Source organism: Hermetia illucens, chromosome 3, assembly GCF_905115235.1.
Source record: "Hermetia illucens chromosome 3, iHerIll2.2.curated.20191125, whole genome shotgun sequence".
Lineage (NCBI taxonomy): Eukaryota > Metazoa > Arthropoda > Insecta > Diptera > Stratiomyidae > Hermetia > Hermetia illucens.
In genome coordinates this window covers 17589447-17614942 of record NC_051851.1, presented here as the reverse complement: position 1 = coordinate 17614942, position 25496 = coordinate 17589447, and the positions used below count along the sequence as shown (strand labels likewise).

General features: G+C 46.7%; 1 protein-coding gene across 1 annotated transcript in view; it reads right to left on the bottom strand.

The window, feature by feature from the left end:
• Positions 1 to 25496, bottom strand: part of LOC119653064 (protein O-mannosyl-transferase 2) — a 108573-nt gene that overhangs the window by 66153 nt on the left and 16924 nt on the right. Inside the window, exons 3-7 of the mRNA XM_038057542.1 lie at positions 25044 to 25128; positions 24714 to 24818; positions 24095 to 24203; positions 9874 to 10148; positions 9301 to 9600 (exon numbers count right to left, since the gene is read on the bottom strand). Coding sequence (XP_037913470.1) covers positions 9301 to 9600; positions 9874 to 10148; positions 24095 to 24203; positions 24714 to 24818; positions 25044 to 25128 — 874 coding nt within the window. The remainder of the gene's footprint in view (positions 1 to 9300; positions 9601 to 9873; positions 10149 to 24094; positions 24204 to 24713; positions 24819 to 25043; positions 25129 to 25496) is intronic.

The window sequence follows — 25496 nt, the reverse complement described above, 5'->3', positions numbered from 1 at the left end:
ATTCCAAAAAAAGCTGGATGTTTGGGTGCCACACGAGTTTATGCAAAAAAATCTCTTGGATCGAATTAACGCCTGCGATACACTGCTGAAACGGAACGAATTCGACCCATTTTTGAAGCGGATGGTGACTGGTGATGAAAAGTGAATGATGAAGTGATGAAAAAGTACGACAACCTCAAGCGAAAAAGATCGTAGTCGAAGCGCGGCGAGCCGGCCCAAACCATCGCCAAGCCCGGATTGACGGCAAGGAAGGTTTTCCTGTGTGTTTCGTGGGATTAGAAGGGAGTCATCCACTATGAGCTGCTCAACTATGACCAGACCCTCAATTCGATCCCCTACTGTGAGCAACTCGACCGTTTGAAGCAGGCGATTGACCAGAAGCGGCCAGAATTGGTAAATAGGAATGGTGTTGGGTTCCACCAGGACGACGCTCGGCCTCACACATCTTTGATGACCCGCCAGAAGCCTCGGGAACTCGGATGGCATGTCCTATGCACCCGCCGTATAGTCCGAACCTGGTACCAAGTGATTACCATCTCTTCTAGTCCATGCAAAACGCTCTTGCTACCATTAAGTTGGCCTCAAAAGAGGCTTCCGAAAACTGGCTGGCTGAGTTTTTTGCAAATAAGGAAGGGGGATAATGAAGTTACCCTCTAAATGGCGAACAAAACGGCGCATATTTGACTTAAATCGGATAATTCTAAGTATGTTAAATAAAGACGGTCAAAGGGTAGTATAGGTCCCAGGGCGAAACATGGATTGGTACCCACGATGGAGCATAAAATCTAGGAAATACTTGCTGAACCAACACCAACAGCTCTACTACCAAACCCTATCTCCACCTCCACGTGGTGACCGCTGGGAGCTCTTTCATAACGAAAAACTGCAGACGGAGAAGGATCAAGGCGAATCTCCCGCGCCTAAAAACGAGACAAATTGTACCAACTGGTCCTCCAGGTTGGGGGTTGGGTAGGGCTGACAACCCTACACGGAAAACAACTTGTTACGGAGCCACACCAGGAGCCTCGGACAGGACGGATTTTAAAACGACGGACCCGGCAACGACAACGGACTAACGATTTGCGCATTTTCTCATGGAACGTGCGCTCCCTGTACAGAGATGAAGCTGATGAGCAGCTAGCCGATATAAGGCTATGTCCCAATATAAGGCTGATGTAACAGCGTTACAAGAGATGCGTTGGGCAGGGACCGGTTTCCTGGAGAAGAGTCGCTACACCATATATTATAGTGGCCATCCAGTAAACCATGTGCTTGGAGTCGGTTTCTTAGTCAGCCAAAAAATTAAACCCGCTGTTATCGGCTTTGAAAACATAAGCGAACTGCTATGCACTCTGCGGTTGCGAGGCAAGTTTAGAAATATAAGCCTCATTAACGTTCACCTCCTTACAGAGGAGACTGCAGAGTCAGAGAAGGATACTTTCTACGAAGCAGTAGAACGAACCCTCGAAACCTGTCCTAGATATGATATCAAAATCAGTCAGGGGATTTTAACAGCCAAGTAGAGGAGGAGCCCGTATTCAGGCGATATGTTGGCTCCCATAGCTGACACCAAAATACAAATGATAACGGACTCCGGATTATTCAATTAGCAGTGTCACACGAAATGGTTATTGGAAGTAGCTGGTTTGCGCAGAAAGCGGTCCACAAACATACGTGGGCCTCTCCAGACGGGACCACTTTCAACCAAATTGACCACGTGTTGATCGAACGCCGCCACCTCTCAGCGTTGATAAATGTCAGAACAATATAGATAGGGGCCAATATAGACTCGGATCACTATCTCGTTGGCATGGTGCTCCGAGCTCGAATAACAACACCACCCAGAATTCCCTCTGACAATCAGGTGAGAATTAACACTGAAGCCATCCACAACACATCCCTCCGCGACATCTATAAGAAGGAAATGGATGCCGCAATAACCGCAGTCAACAGAGGACCTGGAGATGAAGCATCAACAAATGATCTTCACAACCACCTGAAGAAAGTTATCATTGATGCGGCCACAAACATACTTGGCCCCAGCCGCAAAAGGAGTCGGAACGGCTAGTTTTACGATAAAGGTAAGCTAGCAACGGAACGGAAGAATGTCGCATACCGAGTAATGTTGCATTCTCAAAGAACGCGGGTACGCGCAGAGACTTATCACGACCTCCGTCGAGCGAAGAAGCGACTTCACAGACGGAAAAACGAAGCCTGGGAGAACCAACAAGTCTGTGAACTAGAAAAGTACAGGGAGCAACCGCACCAGGCGTGGTAGTTTTACCAACAAGTCAGCAAGATGAAGCCTTATACACCTCGATACTCATCCTGCCGAGACAAAGAGGGAAATCTGATTTCCGACAGAATGGGCATATTGGAGCGATAGGTTGAGTACTTTAATGAGTTACTGAACAACTAAAACATCGGCGAGTTGGAGGTCTCGCCAACTGAAGACGACGGACAAATACTGCCACCACCAAGTATAGGAGAAACAGTCCGTGCAATTCATCGGCTAAAAAATCATAAGTCGCTAGGAGCCGATGGAATTACAGCCGAATTGGTTAAATATGGAGGCGGCCAGTTGCGCCAAGTGGTTCGTCAACTTGTGCTCAAGGTATGGGACAGCGAATCAATGCCTAACGACAGGCAAAGAGGCATTATTTATCTCATACATAAAAAGGGAGGCCTGTGTGGAGTTGCCAAATCTCCCATCAGGCGCGTCCCTTCGTGCGGATAAGGGAATACTCGGCGAATGTGTCATGGCCATGCACATGCACGCATCCGGAGATGTGCGTGTATGGGCATGTTTATGCGCAGGCTGGGTAGGTGGGAAGTAAACGCCCACCCGTGGATAAAAATTGGCTATGGGAAGGATACCCAGAAATAAAACCAAAGATGGAGGAGCAGAGAAGAATGAAGTTACGGTGCAGGGCTTCGGAAACCCAGTGCCGGCGGTTTTTGGGAGTGAGCAAGCGGGCTCCCGGCCGTCGATATCCAACGATCGCAGTGCCTCAGTAGTGGGAACCTTGGCTACTGTGGCATCTAATGTTACAACCGTACGGGAGGAACTTGAACTGGCTCCAGTGATGGATTCGTTCAGAAGAAGCTCGATTTTTCGCAGATCCCCTCCCACACGGGCACAAGCCCCCACGATCGCTACCCCCAGTGGGAAGCGTATAGCGGGAGTCTTCGATGAGGAAGAATCACTGACGCCAATTCACCCGAGCGATGTTTTGGGCAATGATCTGTCTGGAGCTGCCTTTACTGCCCTCGGTAAAAAGATCATGGAGCTGTGTGAGTTTATAAAGGAGCGCAGGAACATTCACTAAAATATAAGGACCATGATAAGAGGCATCCGTTTGACGTACGGCAAGGCCCAGGATGAACGAGTAGGGAAGTAACGCCGGTTCAAAACACAAAAGGGGAGAAACCGGGAAAGAGGGGGCGCGAGAAGCTGAATGACTCAACAGGCCAGCAAACCCCGAAAAGAAAAAAGGACTCAACTCCCAAAAAGGCGGAGTTCATGAAAAGTACGTCTGAAGCTACCAGTGAAAATACTGCAGTGGCTACCTCGAGAAAAGGGATCGAACCTTCAAAGGCGGATGCGGAAGCTTGGAGGAAGGCAGAACCGCGGAAAAGAAATTATCGGAGGAAAATTAGACTGGAGGTGATTTTCATTTCCAAACGAGGCGAAGGGTCATACGCCGACATTCTCAGGAAAGTGAAGGCAGACCCCGAGCTCACCAATTTGGGAGACAACGTCAACCGTATTAGACGGTCGCAGAAGGGAGATCTTATGTTGGAACTTAAGAAATCCAAGGATGTAACCGCGTACAAATTCTTAAGCCAAATCGGGAAGACTTTATGGCAGGAAGCCGACATAAGAGCTAGCAGGCCGGAGATCACTATAATCTGCAGAGATATAGATAAAATCACGACGAAGGAGGAGGTTCGCGAAGCGTTGGAGAAACAGTTTGATCTTGGCGGACTACAAGAGTCAGTGGTGAAAACGCTAAGGAAAGCCTATGGGGGAACACAAACCGCCATCATCAGCCTGCCAGTGGAGAACGCACTCAAACTGTTAGCAGCAGGGAAAGTGAGAATAGGCTGGGTTATGCGTCGCCTTAGGGAACAGGTGGCGTTAAAACGGTGCTTTAGATGCCTTGGCTTTGGTCACATTGCGAAGTCATGCACTAACCCAAATGACAGGTCAAAGCAATGCAGGAGATGCGTAGTGGAAGGCCACATCAGCAAGGACTGCGGAGCTGACCCAAATTGTCTACTGTGCAAAGGAAAGGAGGGTGTGGACCATCGGCACATTGCGGGCAACAGCAGGTGCCCGGAATACAGGAGGGCCCTTAGCACAAATCGCAGATGAGGTTGATACAAATCAACCTCAACCACTGCGAGGCGGCGCAGGATCTACTCGCGCAAACCATCCGCGAGAAAAACATCGATGTGGCCATACTGAGTGAACCATACCGAAACCGCGGTGGTAGCGTTTGGGTCAAAAACCAAACGGGCCAAGCAGCGCTGTGAACTTGTGGAGAACAAGCCTTCGAGGAAATAATGGAGCACCCGAAGGAGGGCTTCATCAGAGCGAAGGTGAAGGGCATCCACATCTACAGCTGCTATGCTTCACCCAGCGCTACACTCGTCGAGTATGAGCGGATGCTTGCTGCTCTTGTTTTGGATGCAAGAGGACGTTGGCCGATCATAATAGGAGGCGATTTCAATGCGTGGGCTCTTGAATGGGGCAGCCGGATAACTAATGTCAGGGGACGTATTCTCCTCGAAGCATTCGCGGAGCTGGACGTGGTACTGGCGAATGTTGGGTCTTCGTACACTTTCCGGGGAAGAGGCCTGGGGTCTATAGTGGACCTGACATACGTGAGTGCCACTTTAGCCAGTAGAATCGCTTGGCATGTCAGTGAGGACTATACTCACAGCGACCACCAGCTGGAGAGAAAGCCACCCAGATCACTCGATGGGTGACGGAAGCATGCGATGCTACTATGCCCAGAAGGCGATTGCTCCCCAGTAGGCAACCCAACTACTGGAGGAACAACGAAATCGCAAGTTTGCGAGCCGCATGTTTTCGGGCAAGGAGGCTTTTCCAGAGGCTCAGGGGAAAACCCGGTGGCGACGGTCGAGAGGAAGCACACAAGCAATTGCGTGGCCGCCTAAAAGAAGCCATTCGGAGGAGCAAAAAGAACTGCTTCAAACAGCTGTGCGACCATGCCGACATAAACCCTTGGGGCGAGGCTTACAGAGTGGTGATGAAAAGGCTGCGGAAATCACCCCAGGTGACCTGTCCGCGCCTCCTGAAACAGATTGTTACCACTCTGTTCCCTCACCACGAAAATAGGGGAAGGCAAATTTTTGTCCAGCTAAATGACGGCATAATACCGCCTGTAACTGTGGAGGAACTGCGGGAAATATGTGGTAGGTTCGGTGACAACAAGGCCCCAGGTTGGGATGGCATCCCCAACCGAGCTTTGAAACTGGCAGTGAAGACTAGGCCCGACCTTTTCGCCAACACCTTCGAGGCGTGCCTAAAAGAAAGAATATTTCCTGCCCAGTGGAAAAAGCAAAAGTTGGTGTTGCTTCTGAAGCCTGGCAAGCCACCTGGAAACCCAGCGTCGTATCGTCCTATCTGCCTGTTGGATACAATGGGGAAGATGATGGAGAGAGTCATCTACAACAGACTCCTGCCCATCGTGGAAGCCAGCAATGGTTTGTCGGAACGCCAGTTTGGTTTCCGACGCGCCCACTCTACGGTGGACGCAATTGACATGGTGGTAAACCTGGCAAAAGGTGCACTGATTTCTGGCGGCTGCTGTGCCGTGGTGGCGTTGGATGTGAAAAACGCATTCAACTCGGCCAACTGGAATAGAATTAAAGGGGCGTTGGATGACATAGGTGTCCCCGGATACTTAGCGAATTTGGTGGAAAACTACCTCTCAGAGAGGACTCTCTGATACGGGACGGATGAGGGCCCCAAAGAGTACATTGTCACAGCCGGGGTACCACAGGGATCGGTACTTGGTCCCCTGTTGTGGAATATCATGTATAATGGGGTGCTTGCTCTTCCCGTCTCAGAGGGGACTACGATTGTCGGCTTTGCTGATGACCTAGCTGTGGTTGTTGCAGCAAAACACCCAGAAGATGTGGAGGTTTACGCAACAGAAACAGTGAGAGCGGTAAAGTCCTGGCTAGAAAAGGCCGGGCTGACCTTGGCGGACGCGAAAACGGAAGCGGTCTTAATAACGAAACGCAGGAAAAATAATACTGTAAAAGTGGAGGTCGGTGGACATACGGTCGTATCAAAGCCGGCTATCAAATACCTGGGGGTAATAATTGACACCAAATTGAGTTTTAGGGAACACCTAGAGTATGCATGCCAAAAGGCAGCCAGTGCCACCACGGCACTTGCAAAAATGTTGCCAAATATTGGTGGGTCGAAACATTGCCGGAGGTTGGTGCTAGCCGGAGTGGTGCGCTCCATCCTGCTCTACACGTCGCCTGTGTGGGCAGAGGCGCTTGCAAACTCTCAGAGACGGGAGCAGGTGAACTCGGTTTACCGGCGGATGGCTTTGAGGGTTTGCAGTGCTTTTAGAACCACATCAGATGAGGCAGTATTGGTGGTGGCAGGCATGATCCCGGTTGACATTCTGGTCAAAGAAATGAGTGTCCTGTACAATGCGAGACATATGGAGGGGCATGCACAGCGTAGAAGTGCGGCAAGGTCAGAGTCGCTTGATCTCTGGCAACGCAGATGGGACGAGTCTGCGAAAGGTCGATGGACGCACAGGCTCATTCCCAACATTAGGGTGTGGCTTAAGCGAATACATGGGTAGACCAACTACCACATTACCCAGTTCCTCACGGGACATGGTGGTTGCTACAGGCAGTCTCTGCACCGCTTTGGGTTGGATGATTTTCCGAACGGTCCCAGATGCGATGGCATACCGGAAGATCCGGAGCATGTGATGTTTTACTGCCCACGATTTGCGATGGAGAGAAGAAGCTTAAACCAGGTGCTGGGCAGGAGCGGGACCCCGGAGAGCTTGGTTACTGAGATGCTGGAGTCCGAGGAGAAGTGGCTTGCGGTTGGCTCCGCAATCATCCAAATGCAGGAGGAGTTGCTGAAGGAACAAAGAAGGAGGAAAGCTGCAAATAGGAGAAGGATGAGTGCCTAAGAGCAAACCTACCCCGCGAAGTAATACCTCAATGGTGGTCCCGCGGGGCTGGGGCTGGAGAGACCGGGGGTGGTTTTTAGTGGGTGTGAATCCCACACGCGCCCGCTGTAGTTCCGCCGTTCGGGCGGTGGAGCTGCGGCGGACGTGTCTTTCTAAGATTTTCCACCTCCGTGTACGCACAAAAAAAAAAAGGTTGATATCACACAGTGCAGCAATTATAGAGGTATCACGTTGCTGAGTACCATCTACAAGATATTCTCCGCTATCTTGCTAGGCCGGATAGCCCCATACGCCCAGAACATCATTAGTCCATACCAAAGAGGCTTCACTCCAGGCAAATCAACAACTGATCGGATTTTCTCTCTGCGACAAACGATGGAAAAACTGTTGGAATATGGATATCAGTTGCACCATCTATTCATCGACTTTAAAGCCGCCTATGATAGCATAGCCAGGGTAAAACTGTGCACGGCCATGAGAGAATTCGGTATCCCGACGAAATTGGTAAGAATGGCTAGGATGACCCTGACCAATGTGGGAGGCCAGATAAAAGCAGCAGGATCACTCTCAAGACCATTCGACATCAACAACGGTCTACGACAAGGGGATGCGCTATCATGCGTCCTCTTTAACCTGGCCCTGGAGAAAGTGATCCGTGCTGCTGAGGTAAATGCAATAGGTACGATCCTCTTTAAGTCCACCCAACTACTGGCCTATGCTGAAGATATTGACATCATGGGAAGAACGAATCGAAACGTACAAAGTGCCTTCATCCAGATCGAGCAGGCGGCGATTGAGGCGAGATCTTGGGCTGCACATCAATGAAGGCAAGATAAAATATATGGTGGCAACGTCAGCACCAAAAACCAACCAACCAACAACATCAAACCGTACTGGTCAAACGGGAAGAATAAAGATAGGAGAATACAACTTTAAGACCGTTGATAATTTCTGCTATCTAGGGTCGAAAATCATAACCGATAACAGCTACGATGATGAAATCCGCGCACGGTTGTTGTCAGCCAACAAAGCCTATTTCAGCTTACAAAAACTGTTCCTCTCGAAACGTCTCACCATAGGGTCAAAGCTCTTACTGTACAAGACAATTTTCTTGCCAGTCCTCATATATTCCTCGGAGACTTGGGTTGTTAGCAAGAAAAATTGTGAACTCTTGGCCGCGTTGGAGAGAAAAATCCTCCGAAGAAGTTTTGGCCCCCTACATGAGGATGGACGATTCCGTAGCCTGCATAACGACGAAATCTATGAGCGATACCATGACCGTCAAGTTGGATAAAATCCGGCTCAAAAGGTTACGGTGGGCGGGTCACTTAATCCGGGTCACTTAGCCCGGAAAGTCTATAAGGGCAATATCTATGGTAGGAAAAGAAGACGAGGCAGCCCCTGCCTGAGATGGAGCGATGGCCTAGGTCAGGACGCCAGACAGCTTTTAGGGATATCGAATTGTTGGACATCGGTGCAAAACCAGGATGTCTGGAGTCCCTTATTAAGGCAGGCCTAGACCGGATACCGGTTGTTGCGCCGTTGATGATGATGATGTTAAATAAAGCGTCAAATTTCGATCACAAATACGACATTTCTTTTTCCCTTACCCAATATGAAAAGCTATATTCAAGTGTCATCCTACCACAGTGCATAGCCACCAGCTCAGCCACTTCAAGATAGTTCGATTGTGGTGACTAAATAAGAGGATGAACAGGCTCTTCCCCGACTCTAATGAAGCTTCGCATTTCTCTAACTACCTGAGTGACACTCTACTGTCGAAAATTGAATTATCCAAACAGAATCACAGGAGAACCTCTCCAATTCCAAATTACTAATGTTATGCAATTTAACTTGAGATTCACAAATTGAGTGATTCCATATTTCGTGCACCACAAACCGCATCTACCCTAATCCATCGTAACTCGATTATCGTCTCGATAATCTCGCTCCCTCTTCAAACTCGAGTGCAACCGAATTACGGATTGCCCTCCAGATTCACTTGAACCTCTCCTTATAATTTCATTAGTTTGAATTAAATGCAATCCATCAGATAACGCCAATAACCTTGACAACGTCTCCTCATTGACATACTCACCTGCTGTTGCTTGGCTCCAACGCCTTTCGGGTAGAGATGATAATGCGAGTGTAAATATCCTCCGCCCGTTTTATGATTCTTGAACGTTACAATGGCCCCGTATGCCACCGTCCTTGGCATGCTGGCATTGTACAGGGAATTTCCAATAAGTCTTGATTGAAATCCTGAACTGTAGAAGCCATCGCCGTTCCCACTTCGATTCAGCACTGTCAAGTGAACGTAGAAGAAGAACAAATACAAACAGGCCGGCCAAAGGATTAATGAAATCGCTCGACATATCAGTTGCTTACAGCATTCCATCTGTAATGTAATATCGAATTGGAATTTAATTAACCTCATCACTTCAGCCTTGTGCTGAGTATGTGTGCTTGGTAGTTGAGGAAACAAACCGAAATTGAACGGAGCAAAGGATCACCACAGGCGGACCGGGGTACAACAGGATAGGCAAACATTCGATTCAATTACCCACAAATACTAGCTCGCAATTAGTCAAACAATATTATATAGAAAACAACCCCCATTGCAACATTGAATTGCGTTCATCCAAGATGCAATCGGGGCAAACATACTTACGGCCGGCTTACTCAGATCGCCCAACACGTTCCACAGTTCATTTATTGTGTGCAAGCCAACAAGTATGACCACAAATAAGCCAACAAACTTTACACTGATAGTGCAAGCTAGCATGGTCCCAGTAAAGAAGAGCCAAAACCACCATCCAGCAGTGTATGAACGTCCCAGGCCGGTGCACTTGGATACCTTGACCATCCCCCAAACGGACGCAGTCATGAAAAACAACAAGATGGGATCGAGCAGAATATATTGATTCAAAGTCAACATGCCAACATCTGAAAGTAAACGAGAACAAGAACAATTCAGGACAATGCAATTTTGCTTTTAAGTAATTGTTAGCGTGTTTGAATGTTGGTCAACACAAGAGAGGGAAGTTTCCCTGATGGTCGGATAAGATGTTTACCGGGTTATTATCCTTATTGATCCAGTGGAAGTTCAAACAATTGGTTTTTCTTGGATGTTATCATGTCGATAGCAAGCTTAGGACTTGATGTTCAATTATGCACAAACATGAGTTCGAAATATCTAAAATACTTTTAAGGTTTAAAATGTTTACCCTTGTTAGGTTAATGTTTTTCCAGAAAGTACCATTGTTCAAGCTTAGGATGTTAACAGCAGCACTAGAGCGAAAGATGTATAAGACCTCTGTAACCTTCAATACCTTAAAGGCGCAGTCATGTAAAATGGCCCACTTTAAGGAGAGTTCATAACAGGATTACGCCACAAGTATAACGGTATTATGTCAACTCCTATGCCTATGGAGTAGGGTAGGTGAATGCATTTACGCACACAGTGTTGGACGCCCGGTTCAATACGTCGTCGGACTACCAACTAAACACCTCCCCATCGTCAGAGAGCTAGCCTGGAACCGTTTGTCACATTACTTTGGGCTAGTCCTTGGACTATCCCGCCTTGCGGAGCCTTCAAATCAGGGAATTCCTTTCACCAACGGGAGGGGACAGGAGGAAGGGAACTGTCCTGTTCGGTCGAGCTCTATCTTCTTGGCAACGGAAAGGACCCGACCGTAATGAGCAACACGGGTCCACCTGTCAGCACTCCTCAGCATCCGTTCAACAATGTTGTCTGGAGAGAGATCCCTTGTGCTTGAATAGAGCTGCTGGCGAACCCCATCCCATCTTCCACAAGAAAAAAAAGTGTGGTGGACGTCGTCGATAACTCCATTGAAAACACACAATCCGGAGATCGCGCCTTTCCAATCTTGTGCAGTTAAGACTAAAAACCTCCATGCCCACATAAAAATTGGGTAAGGAAATAATCAGTCTCACTATGCTTCCTATTCAGCCACGCACCTAAGTTACCGATGAGCCGCGCAGTCCATCTGTCTCTAGTTTCATTTTGCCAAGGGAGCTGCCACTCGTCTAGGGTGCGTTGCCGTTCTTCACGAGGAACACTCTCCCTTGGCTCATCTTCCTTGCGCTTGTATATGGCTTGACGCTCCTCAGCAAGAAGGGCAACGGGGATCACTCCCACGATCACCATCACGGCCAGTTCAGAGACAGTGCGGTACAAAGACGCCACCCGCAAGACTCCCCGTCTTTGTACCTGCGCGAGACGTTTACGATATACCTCCTTACCAAGGGCGTCAGTCCACACCTCTGCGCGGTAGAGCATGACAAACTGCGTTGAACTCATCAGGAGAGGTCGCCTGCTAGATGTAGACCCCCAATGTTTACCCTCAGCCTACTTAACGCCGAAACTCCAGTTGCAGCCTTGTTCGCTGCTGCTTAGATCTGCTCAAAAAAGCTCATCTTTGAGTCAAGAGTGAGCCCGAGGTATTTTACCGTTGGTTTTGACTCGATTATTACCTCGCTGAACGATATGGGACGCAGGAACGGAATTCGCATCAATATGCTGAGTCTGCTTTGCGTCTGTTCGACAGTGCGTCCAGCAACAAGCGCCGCGGCCCGGCGCAACTCCTCTGGCATGTCGAGTTTAAGTAGCGTTCCAGAGATCCAGCCGTAGGATGAATACCTGTGCTATCCCCGACGTGACCTCCATCCTCCTCTGACCCTCTAGTGTTTCATACAGCATGGAACGGTTCCTCAGATAGTCCCTCAATATCCGTAAAATATAGTTCGGCACATGGAAAATATTGTCTAGTGTGCCTAAAATGTGTTCCCATCCTACGGAATTAAAGGCGTTTCTGATGTCAAGCATTACGAGGAGCACCACCCGTCGAATTCGGCGGCTATGTGCCTCCGCTCGTCAACCGATATCCACGACTTGCATGACAGCATCAACTGTGCATCTCTATACTTTAAAACCAAACCGCCGGGGAGGTAAATCTCCTGCAGCGCGTATCGCTTCTGCGAGTCTACTTTTAATGAGCTTTTCGAGCACTTTTCCAGCAGTGTCAAGCATACATAGTGGGCGGTATGAAGACTTCAACTCGAGGTCGCCTTTCCCTTTGTGGATCAGCGCAACCCTCGCCACCTTCCAACGAGCAGGGAAAGTGCCCTCTTACAGGCAAGCGTTGAATGCGCCGAGCAGTAGGTCTGGCCGGTGTTGGAATACCAATTTGTGTACCTCTGCTGGAATACCATCGGCTCCTGGCGTCTTCTTGCTTTTCATAGAGAGGACTGCCTGCTCCAACTCTTTTATAAAGAAAAGTGGACAGTCCTCTGCGCTCTCCGCGCCGACGTTATCATCCCATACGGGATGCGCAGGGAATAGTACCCTTACAATGCGGTCAATCTGCTCGGCCTTAATTTAACAGGGTTTCCACACAGCCCGAATTTTTCCCCACGGGTCCCCATTCACCTCGTCGACCAGATCCTATCAGCTTTCATCATCATCATCAACGGCGCAACAACCGGTATCCGGTCTAGGCCTGTCTTAATAAGGAACTCCAGACATCCCGGTTTTGCGCCGAGGTCCACCAATTCGATATCCCTAAAAGTTGTCTGGCGTCCTGGCCCACGCCATCGTTCCATCTTAGGCAGGGTCTGCCTCGTCTTCTTTTCCTACCATAGATATTGCCCTTATAGACTTTCCGGGTGGGATCATCTTCATTCATACGGATTAAGTGACCCGCCCACCGTAACCTATTGAGCCGGATTTTATCCACGACCGGACGGTCATGGTATCGCTCATAGATTTCGTCATTATGTAGGCTACGGAATCGTCCATCCTCATGTAGGGGGCCAAAAATTCTTCGGAGGATTCTTCTCTCGAACGCGGCCAAGAGTTCGCAATTTTTCTTGCTAAGAACCCAAGTTTCCGAGGAATACATGAGGACTGGCAAGATCATAGTCTTGTACAGTAAGAGCTTTGACCCTATGGTGAGACGTTTCAGCTTTACTCTTGTTTATTGTGCTGCGGAGTCTCCTTTTGACTGATTTGTACTCCGTCATTATGGTACATGCCTCCTCCCGGTCGCTTAGACGTTGTGTTAAGCGGCGGAGCCTGTGAGACTCCTTCCGGAGCTCTGCGATTTCCACTGTCCACCAATATATAAAAGGTTTGCCACGTCTCGATGCCCTTCTGGGCGTGGACGCTCTGCAGGTCGTCGTTATCAGATTCATAACTGAATTTACGACAGTATCGGCTGCAATACCACCGCCCCCAGGAGTACCCTCCGGCGTGGCCCCACCTGTTCTTAGAGTTTCGACAAACCTCCCGATGTTCACTTTCGCAACATTCCATGCACAGAAAGGAGCCGGGGCGGCGCACACCGAGAGTTTGTGTGTTTCGAAGGCAATGTATTGATGGTCGCTGGCCGAGAAATCTTCCAGAACTCGCCACCCGTCCATCAGCCAAACACCAGTGATTCCAACCCGGAGGTTACGTCTGCAATGCTTCCCTCGCAGCCTAGGTGTCGGAACGTTGGGGTGGATCCGGTGTTTAGAATTACCAGTCCTGTTTTCGCTGTCATTTCCAAAATTCATTTCCCTCTGGAGTCTGTGTGAGGCATGTCCCATTCAAGTGCCCTAGCATTGAAGTCACCTCCGACCAAGATCCGCCCATCGGTGCCTAAGACAGCGTCCTCCAAAGCATCAAGCCTGCTTTGAAAGTCCGGCATCGTCTCATTCGCCATAAGATAGACACAAGAAGACTTTATCCCTGAACACCGAATCCAGACAAAGCCGTCCCCTCATCGTTGGGCAAGAACCGTAAAGAGGGTGCCGTCCCGAACCCAGATAGCAGCGTTACCTTATAGGTCAGGGTGCCATGAAACTGGAACCTTATTTTAATACTGTTCACTGATGGGTACTAAATCAGCTTTGGTCTCCGCAGCGAACTGCGCTAGCAACCCGTGAGCGGTTGCACTCCGGTACATATTGATTTTTAGGAAGCTAATCCTCTGAAGACTGGACACCCCCCCTAGCCCGCAGTGTGTGCAACTTTCCCATCAGTCGCGCCACGGTCCCTGCATAGGACACCACTTTCCTTTTCATGGCAGGTATTCGCTTAATGGCCTGCCTGATCGCATTTACGGCATGTTGCCCTTCTGCCAGGTCCCCGACGGGTTACAGATGTGTGCCCATAATTAAAAGATCTGTAACATTTGGTTGGGGTGGCCCGGATTCTGTATTGCTCGGCAACATCCACCACAGCGAATTTCTGGCCCCGGGAGTTCGCTCTGCAATGGGCTGTCTGCGATCCGCTTGGCACTCGTAGTGTTCTCATCGGGGGGCGCGGTTGTTTCTGTTTCCTCCGGATTTTCTGTTATTCTCCATGTCCGCCTTTAATATGAAATCCTGTCCAGGAGCTCCTCCAGTTCCATTAGCCCGTTTTTCAGCCCTTTATTGACGTTTTTCTGAAGGAACATCGCAGATTGCATGTGCTTCACAGCTCCCGCGCATTTCTTAATAAGCCATTCGTCTTCAGCTTGCGCCAGAGTAGCCGACAGCCCTCCCACTCGGCTTATATTCGAAACCATTTGATTAGTTTCGGCAGTTTGTGACTCTTTCCTCTTCCGGATGGGCTCCGAGGTATTAACACCCTCAGATGAAAACACTGATAAGATGGTGCGCTACACTTCCATGACTGTCGCCAAAAACTTTATTAGTTTCGGATCAATGCGATACAGATTTAGGACATCGATTAGCCAGGTATGCGGGACGCTATCGAAAGCCTTGGAATAATCAACATAGCAACTAAAGAGGTTTCTTTGGCCTCTAGTTGCTTGTCCTACTACCACCGAGTCGATAATGAGTTGCTCTTTGCAACCCCTTGACCCAACTCGGCAGCCCTTCTGCTCCTCGGACAGAATGTTGTTCGTCTCCAGGTACGCATTGACCCTTCCACTAATAATGGACGTTATGAATTTGTTGAGGGTTGGTAAGCAAGTGGTCCGTCTTGTGTCTGCAGGGTCCTACCCCGTGTCCTTCTTAGGGATAAGGTTGGTAATCCCTGCAAAGTGGAAGAGTGGAAAATCCTCCTGTGAGTCATGACGTGACTTATACTGTGTGCCAACCGACTGTGTACGCTGGTAAATTTCTTATATCAAAAATTCTGCACCCGATCCAGACCTGGGCCCCTTCAGTTCTTCGAGCTGTCTATGGCTCGTCAAACTTCCTCTTCGATAAGATCCGCAAAATTCATGCCAGACGTTGTGGCATGGCGGGTGCCTAACCCCCAAAGTCCACCCCAATATTCTCTCGTTTCCGTCACCGAAAACTTTACTCTGGACGCTCTGTTGGAATTCGTTCAGTGATCTGAAAAAATTCCGCTGGTTCAACTACGGGTGTCTCATTGGGGATCCTCTGCACTCTATTTTTGACCCGTCTGCTGGAATTGCCAGTGCCAATTTGAATCAGCCTAGAAATGTCCTGCCTTAGTGAGTCTCGCCGAAATTCCACACGAATTTTCCATGGTGGATCTCTTCAGTCACTCAAACCAATAACGCGAAAGCTAATCTTCTGACCGTACAATCTGACAGCCGTAACTGCACCAAATACACAAGTGATTGTAGTTGCAGAAATGACATATCAGCACACAATCGAGATGCAATCTCATCATTGATTTGAGATAGAATTCCCGGAATTGCTAAAGATGCATAGAACCTGGGAATACCTGGTCTATGCAAAGGATCCATTGCCGAGAATTCTATACACGCTCTTTACAATTCGTCCCAAACCTCAGCGGAGACCTCAGCTGGACGGTGGAGAAGAGTGTTTCCGCGACTGCTGAAACTGCTGCCTGCAGTGCGGCGTGGCGGTGTTGGTGCAGCTACTTCTGCCTCTGTCGACACTTGGTCACCAATTTTCGCGATGACCTCAAGTCAAACACGTTCCCTGATGGTGGCCGGGATTGTGTCGCTGCGAGTAATAAAGCGGTACTGGTCTGCGACTCGCTGCATAATAAATGGCTCCTGGTTGTCATGGCGCCTAGACATCGAACCTCCCCACGATTAGCGGTTTCGGCGCCGTGCTCTCCATTACGGGAGCCCGGCCCAGTCGACGACTCCCACCGGTTACCCTACCGAACCTGAAGTTTCTGCTTTTTCTCATTAGATGGATTTGCATTTTATACCTAACTGCCAGGCCTCAGTGAATAATCTGTAAGACTGCAAAATTTCTGCACTTTCTTCACCTACCCTTTGAGGTGCTGCGGTGGCGAACAGCCATTCAGACTGAAGCTATCCATCCCTCCTCTTTTCATAACCCATTTGGATATTACAAATTTTGGAATTTCTATTCCTATCTGTTGAAATTTATCGGAGACTGTTGCAGCGATTGACACCAAATTTGGTGGAAAGGTGGGAACTGTGAACGCCCACGCTTACAGTGAGTTACATCCTTTTATGTCAAATTTAAGGGCAGGTCCCTATACATTCAAAAGGGGGGTATACATTTTTTTTTCACCAAATATAGTCATATGGAGCATCAAATCAAAGGTCTCAATTAGTACTTTCTGAAGCCGGTCTTAGTTTTGACATTTGTTGGAAAGGTGGGGAGTGCGGGGGGTTGAATGTGATCATTTTGTAGTGACCGCGGCTTCGCGACGAGAGCGGAATCTCATTCGTCTCTTTGCTCAAATAGTGTATTTCATAATCTGCAATCACCCTAATGTTCGCCGCAGATTGCATATTATTGAGTACATTCAAGGCGAACGTAGCGGCATGGGGAGCGGTCCTCGGGGAGAACAGCTGGACTGGCGGGTGACAAGAAGAGTTTTTTGGATTTGGGCAGAGGAGACAACTGGAAGCCAGGGAGTGGGATTGGAAAAATTTTCGCGCGGGAGCATCTGGAGAGAAAAAGTTAATTTTTTTCTTCTCCACGCTTGGTTGAGCCGTTTTTTTTAATTTTTCAGTTTTAGCTCACCTTCTCGTTTTTATTCGTTAGGCCGTCGCGAATTCCTTCGTTTATTGTCTATTTTGAAACCCACTGCGGACCACGGATCGGTATAGACACTTTGATTTTGTATTAATGACACGAGCTTGGCTAGCACAGCTTCAATTTTTGCGGGCGGACCTTCACGGTCAATTTCGCCAACTTTTTAGGTTTCTGGGATAGCTCCTCCCTCCAAGCCGTTTTCGGCCACTTAGGATGGTCGTCTGATCCTCCTATTCCCTGAAGTTCACTACAATTTATTTTACGGACCCATTCTCAGAAACTACCCAACCGAAAAATTTGAAAAAAATCCGAAGGCTACGCTGCCTAGACTCCGAAATACCTTCCATACCGATATCTGTTCAAACAAAGTCAATAATAGTATATTACTATAATTTTTAGTAATTGGCTGCAAAACCTCCCTTAAGTTCATCTTAGCGACACGAAATTTTGCAGTGATGTAGGCTACAACATAGAGCATGATCAAACCAAAACAAAGTTATAATAGTTCCAAATTGTCGCTTCTTTGCAAATTCAAGACTATGAATGTCAATATCACCCCAAAGTAGATACTCTCAAATAATATATGCATTTATTACGTGCTATGCACTAATGGGACAAATGCACTCTCCAATGTCTTTATATAAGACATACACAAAACCTTTCGTACCTGAAGCGTCCAGCTTCCGGTTTCCTGACTTGCTAAGAATTAGCGGGTTTTTCCGTTTTATCTCTTTAAGTAATTTCTTTAATTTGAGGACTTCCTTCTTTTCTCCTTCACCCCGCAAACACGTACCCACTAGAGACATCCTATAATGCCCGGAGGATGTCAAGGAAGGGAGGGAACCTCAGAGGCCGCACGTCATTGAAAATCTGAGGCAAAGGAAACAAAGATTGAGGGTGTATTCTATCGTGGATTTCAACCCTCGCCCCCCCCTCGATAGCGGCACTAGGGTACCGAGACTCCCGACTACGCACATGCTGTCGAGCCGTTTTTAAGGTTTTGTGTAAAACCAAACCTTATTAAAATTGATTCACCGTCTGTCTGTCAGTCTGTCTGTCTGTCAAACGCACTTTTCTCCAAAACAGCTAAACCGATCCGAACGAAATTTGATGGACAGATAGGAACTATGAAATCCCATGCATACAGCGAGTGGGATAAATTTAGGTGTAGTTTAAAGGGGTTTCCCATACATGCAAAGGCGGTATTCAAAAATTTATTTCACCGGATATAGTCGTGTAGGGTATCAGATGAAAGGTTTCGATTAGCGCTTTCCGCAAATGATTAGTTTTGTCGTGAATTGCAAAGTGCGCGGGTGAGGAGTGAAAATGTACGCACTTAAAGCGAAACAGGACTCACTTTCGGAAACTACCCCGATATCTGCTCTAATAAACTTACTTATAGTATATTACCAACTTCAAGAATTTTGCTGAAAAATCCCCCTAAAATCCATCTTAAGACTTCCAAATTGTGTTGTATCAGCAAAGAGGATAGTATTTGCTATTCACGTGCCAAATTTCATGGAAATCTGGCCATTAACGCCAAAATTGTAGCAGTTCAAACTTAACAATTTCGCACGAATTAACTGCTTCCAAAGCCATGCAAATGAGATTCTGACGTCAAAATTAACGAGAATAATTGACATTCGCATGAAATCTTGAAGTCGCATTTATGAAGAATCTACTTCTCCCCAGCCCTTTTTAAGGTTTTGTGTGAAACAAAACCTTATTAGAATCGAGACGGTGTCTGTCTGTCCGTCTGTCCGTCTGTCTGTCTGTCTGTCTGTCTGTCTGTCTTTTTTTTTCCCCCGATGGAAGGTGGAAAGCTTCAAAAGCTACCGCAGGCTCCTGCCACACGGTTATGTGGGACTCTTACCCACTAAAACCACCTCCTTCTCCTTCCACTCTCCCCGCGGGACTCCCATTTGGTATTACGTCGCGGGGCTGGATCAGAATTTATTCTGCGCTCATGTCAACATTCGTGTTCCTCTCGCGTTCATTCTTTCGGATGACTTCCTCCTGCCTAAGCTTCTTTCCGATGGCTGTAGTAACTTTTTCAACTTCGGTCCATATCCCCTTGGCTTTCACCATAAGCTCCATGATATTTTCGGGTGTAAAGTGCTCCCCGGTTGTAGCTTCTAATGTAGCCCTTTGGGTTTCGAATCTGGGGCAGTGAAAAAAGACGTGTTCTGCGTCCTCTGGAATGTTTGCACACTGTGGGCAATATGGCGAATCATCACGCCCAAATCGATACAGATATGCTCGATAGCCTCCGTGTCCGCTCAAGAATTGAGTTAGGTCGAAACCTACTTCGCCGTGAGGTCGTTCGATCCATTTCCGGATATCCCATATGATTTTGTGAGTCCAACGGCCTTTTTCTGACTCGTCCCACTTCTCTTGCCATTCCGCGACAGTTTCACCTCGTGCGAACTGTCGCCGACGGGCAGGAGATTCTCCGGTGAGGTACGTTCGATCGTAAAGTCGTTGTGTTTCTTTCGCCAGAATCTCAATCGGGATCATTCCTGCTATCACGCAAGCTGCTTCATTAGAAATTGTTCTGTAAGCGCAACATGTTCGGAGTACACTTATGCGATACGCAGCTCCAATCTTTTTCTTATTTATTGTATTTTCCAGTGCATCTGCCCATACTGGGGCTGCATACAGTAGGATCGAACTGACCACCCTTGAAATAAGGAGTCGACGGCTCGGCCTTGGGCCACCTATATTTGGTAGCATTCTCGCAACCAGCGCTCCGATGTTATATGCCTTGGTTGCTGCACCCTCCACATGCAATCTGAAATTCAACCTCTGGTCAATCATTACACCTAAGTACTTAAGTGCAGGCTTGGAATAAATTGTCTGCGTTCCAACTTTGATCTTCATGGAAGTGCACTTTCTCCGCTTGGTAATAAGTACTACTTCCGTCTTATGCTCTGCGAGCTGTAGACCAGCATTCTTTAACCAGGATTTAATCTCATAGACTGCTTCATTTGCATAGAGCTCGGCTTCCTCGAGAAGGCGTGCAACAACCGTCACACCAATATCGTCCGCGAAACCAATGGAAGCCACACCAGTAGGAAGGTCTAGGGTCAGTACCCCGTTATACATAATAATCCACAAGAGTGGCCCTAGGACAGACCCTTGTGGAACTCCGCATGTCGTTTGGTAGGATTTCATTCCTTCATCTGACTCGCAGCACAGAGTCCTATCGATTAGGAAGTCGGCAACAATACGCACCAGGTACTTCGCCACGCCTAAGTTCATTAGGGACTCAAGTATCTTGCTCCATCTAGCGGAATTGAAGGCATTCTTCACATCAAGTGTAATCACTGCACAACATTTGCCCTCGTCAAGTGCGGTCTTAGCTGTGTTAGCTACTAGGACAAGTGCATCGGTTGTAGACCTCCCCTTTCGAAAACCGAACTGATTTTCGGAGAGACCGCCATCCTTTTCGGCAATTCGAATTAATCTGTTATAGATTACTCGTTCGAATAGTTTACCAGCATTATTAAGAAGGCATATCGGCCTGTAGGACGAAGCTTCACCCAAAGGTTTGTTTGGCTTGGGGACTAGAATTAATTTCTGCTTCTTCCATTGTGTAGGAAATACTCCTTCTTTAAGGCATGTGGTGAACGCCTCAGCAAACATATTTGGAGCTATTTTTACTGCTGCCTTCAGAGCTTTATTGGGGACGCTATCCAAGCCAGGTGCTTTGTTTCCAACAATTTTATCCGCAGCTTCGAGGACCTCCTTTTCGCTTACCATTGGAACTTCGGCGGTGTCTATCTCGACAGTGGGAAGGTCAGCGGTACTCACATTCTGCGGGAAAAGATCCGTTACTATCTCATCAAGCAGAGTAGGGGAAGAGATCGGTGGGGAGCGTTTGCCTTTAACTTTCGATGTCTGTCTGTCTGTCTGTCTGTCTGTCTGTCTATCTGTCACACCCGATTTATTCGGAAACGACTGGACCGATTGTCACGAAAATTAGTGAGAGTATGTAATCTGGTGATCCCTTTACATGCAGTAAGTGGCGCCATCTTGTGTTAAATTTAAGGGGGGGTTCCCCATACATGTGAATGGAGGGTGCAAATTTTTTTTTCACAGAATGTAGCCATGTAGGGTATCAAATGAAAGGTCTCAATTAGTACTTTTCGAATCTGGTTCAATATTTGATATTAGATGAAACATAGGGGAGTGATAGTTCAAAATATGACCCACAAAAAGTGTAACAGGTCTCGTTCTCAGAACCTATCCAACCGAAAAATCTGGAAAAAATCACAGTGATGCATCTCTACGAAATCTAGGCCTCAAAATATATCCGGTTCCGATATCTACACAAATAAAGTTAATAATAGTATATTTCCACATTTTAGAAATTTACCCGGCACCCCCCCTTATGTTCATCCCCAAAGTACAAAATTTGGCATGCGTATAATAAAGAACATGGTGCACAACTCGGTCAAGTTTGAAGAAAATCCAACTATTATTAACAAAGTTATAGGGGGTGAAACTTTACAATTTGTTGTGAATTTCGTGCACTCTACAACCTGCATGACGTCATCATCACATATCAATTCGTCAATACCACAACGAAATGAGTTCTTATGAATTGGGTCGCAGAGAATTATTTTGTTTTAGTTTTTTAGTTATTTGTCGGCCAGACATGTGTGTATGTAGGTATATAATAGATGCGTGCTAATGAACTTTACGGGTAGTGCCTAATTCAAATAGATATAAGATGTAAATCGGAAATATGGGTACGATCAATTTATATACGTGCATATATGTGTACAGTATTCGGTAATAGGCAGTTTGTTTGTTTAGGGTGAGCGTGATATCTATGGCTGTAATATGTACGTATGTCTCGTAGTTTGGAAAAATATGAAGTATTATGTTGGATTTGTAGCTATATACGGACAGCAAAATGTGCGTTGAAGTTTCTCACATAAGATGAACACAAAACCTTTATACCCGAAGCGCGAGCTTCCGGTATTCCGACTTGTTTATATCTTTTATTGGTTAAATTATTCGCATTTGCTAATAATATTAAACTCAGTGTTTGAAGCGTATGAAGTTGACTATTATCAATACAGGGCTTTCTATCAAATGATTTATTCAAATCGCCTTCTAAAAAATAGAGGGCAGTGAAATTTTTAACTATGTGATACGGAGCTATCATGCACTTGTCACTCTTCACATCTTCTTCTTTTTCTTCAGCCTTTATCCCTAGATAGGAAAAGATGCATCGGAAACTCTGACGAAACGAAACATCCTGCTTCCCTCTTTTTCTTCTTTTTCTTCAGGCTTTGTCAGGCCATTCACAGGCGAGGTGGGCTCATCGTAATCGGTTTCGCCATTTTATTTTATCAAACGCCTGATCTGGATGTATTCGTGAGGCCTTTAAATCCCCATCCAGCGTATCAAGCCACCGTTGTTTCTGTCTGCCTTTTGATCGCTTACCGTTGACTTCAATGTTCAGCCCAATATTGGCAAGTGAATTTGCGTTAGCGCGAATTACGTGATCATACCATCGAAAACGCCTCACACGCAGTTTTCCACGATCGGTGCAACCCCATATCGATCGCCAATATCCTCACTTTGGATGTGATCAAAACGTGTCACGCCACCAGTGCAATGCAACATCTTCGTCTCCATTACCGCAAGACGCCGTTCATTGTCTTTTATAGTGGCCCAACACTCAGAACTATAGAGAGCGGCAGATGGACGATCTTGCGGTAAATTTTAGGTTTGAGACGTTCACTGATACTTCTATCACAAAGAACACCAGTTGTGGAATGCCACTTCATCCAGGTCACATTAATGTATGAAGCAATTTCAAAACGCAGTTCTCCATTGGCTGATAACATTGACCGGAAATATTTAATTCGCTCAGTTCTGGGCAGGTTATTGAATCTGACAGCACTGAGCAATTTAAATATCTCGAGTCAATGCTGTCAGCCAATGGAGAACTGCGTTATGATTCTGACATAGAGAAACACAAAAGCTTTTATACCTGAAACGTCAAGCTTCCGGTTTCCCCACTTGTTTTTTTAATTTCCCGGTTTAGCTCGCATTCTGGTTTATCTCGTTAGACCGTCGCGAATTCTCTTGTTCGTTTGGTTATTTTTAGATCCGATGCGGACCTACGCATTGGTATAGACAAGTTGATTTTATCAAAATGATACGTGAGGGATTGAAACGCTCAAAGAACCCCCACATTCCCGAACATGTCTACCACATAGCCATGCTAGAATGTGTCAACCGAGCGCTTTGATGGAGCTTCAGTATTTGCGGGCAGACCTTCACGGTCACTTAGCCAATTTCTTTTAGGTTTTGGGATGCCTCCTTCCCTTTAGGTCGTTTTCGGCCACTCAGGATGATTGTTTGACCACCGTAATCCAGAAAAGTTCTTACAAAGTATAGTTCAAGGATTCTAAAAAAAAGACAAGATAAAGGATATGTGCTTAAACAACCATATTTTGCTATCACATTAACTATAAGCTTTCTTCAAATGACCTCCATCTCCGTGGCTTAACCTTTATATAATTGCTACCTCCATTTTCTAAGAATAGCATCCGCAGAAGTAACGGAAGACGAAAGGCAACATCCCATTTCTGCAACGAATTGTACACTTTTCCATCCTTCCTCCGTCTTATCCTTCCTCAACCGCCACTTTTCCTGATTATATCCTTATCCTTAGTTACTTAACTCAAAACCGCCACCGCCGACTATTAATTTATCTGTTGAACTAGCAACGTTTTGGCTTATTCAGGAACAAGTGCAACAAATGTCCAACAATGTCCTGGCGCCGGTAACAACCCAAAACTCTAAGTTGAATTCAAATTTTGAAATTGGAATGAAACCATGAACGTGGAGAATATATGCACATACGAAATATCTACGGAAAGGAGTCTTTTACTTACCAAAAATTATATAAGCAGCTGCAACTAATGCTGCCTGTTGGGATTCAGTGAGTTCCCACACTGTATCAAACGCCATCGGGACAATGAGCGCACCCAGCGTTGTACAAAACTGCAACATGAAAATTAAATTCAATTAAAATTTACTTCTTCCACCGGAGTTGGTATTACTATCACTGCGCGCTCCTGCTACCGAGTACGGTCTTTATCCTTTCTGGAAGAAAATTAATGTCGCAACGGCGCCTGGCTGCACTGCACAGTGAGTAATACCATCTTTATTCTTAAGCAAATAACCTACAGACTGTACGGAAATGTTGAAGGAGCTATGGAGCTACGAAAAGGAAGCTACTTTGAAGAGTAAAGGAGTCGTGCTCTCAGTATCAAATTGATGTGCGTAAATCCTGGATTACCTAACCATCGAAGCCAGACAGCACGTAACCCACACTCTTCTATGAAATAGTGTCTGCTTTTCGTCCTTAACACTATTATGACCGTTTTCTATCTCCGCTGCAAAAATTCTAAGGAATTCCCTCACAGTCGACCTTACTTTGAACTTCTGAAACACATCCGCCCTCCAACATTTCCCTGCACATACTGCACCCTCTCATTATTCTTCACTTACCACTCTCATTCCTTCATACCGTGTCCCATTATACTTATCGCCAGGTTTCTCAAACGGATACGTTCCATTGTAGCCGGTAAGTATGCCCGAAAGACCGATTAGCATCTGGAAGGTAATTTACTGAGTTACGTTTCATTTCTTTTAATTAAAATCCCGTCTAGGACGCTACACGGCAGTTGCCGCTACTACATCACTTTGTGCCTCAACTTTGGGATTATCACTTGCAGACAAGAAAATAGACGGATGGATGACTAGACACGTAGGTAGGACAGCAGAAGTTTAGACTCGACAAACAGTTGAAGCGCAAAGTGGGAGTCGATAGCTACTTACCTTCCCTAGCGGGGGATGAACATCAAAGAAAAACGTTCTGTTTATATACCAGCTCCCCATCTTTCCGAAATGTGTTTCGTCCCAGCTACAGATGAAGAGGTGTGTTTGCAACCAGCAAGGTAAGTCCAAAAAAAGTAAATTGAAAAAGGAAGAAAATTTATTATAATTGCCAACTCCTCATTTGCCAGATACTTAAAATTTATAGTAACCGGTGAAAATGTGTTTCTAAACTGACTTTTGAAATACAGCCCTTAAGAAAGATAAACCAGCAAGTCAGCTATTACAGGTACAGTAACCTGAAAATTATACAGACATATTCCACCATGTGTCCCTTCCCTTGTCTTCAGGCAGGATATATTGTGGTCGACCCACGCATCTACAGTCCCAAGTATGGTAAGACTCAATCATTCAGCAATCACACGGGGAGTATCTTTAGAAAGAAGATATATTTTA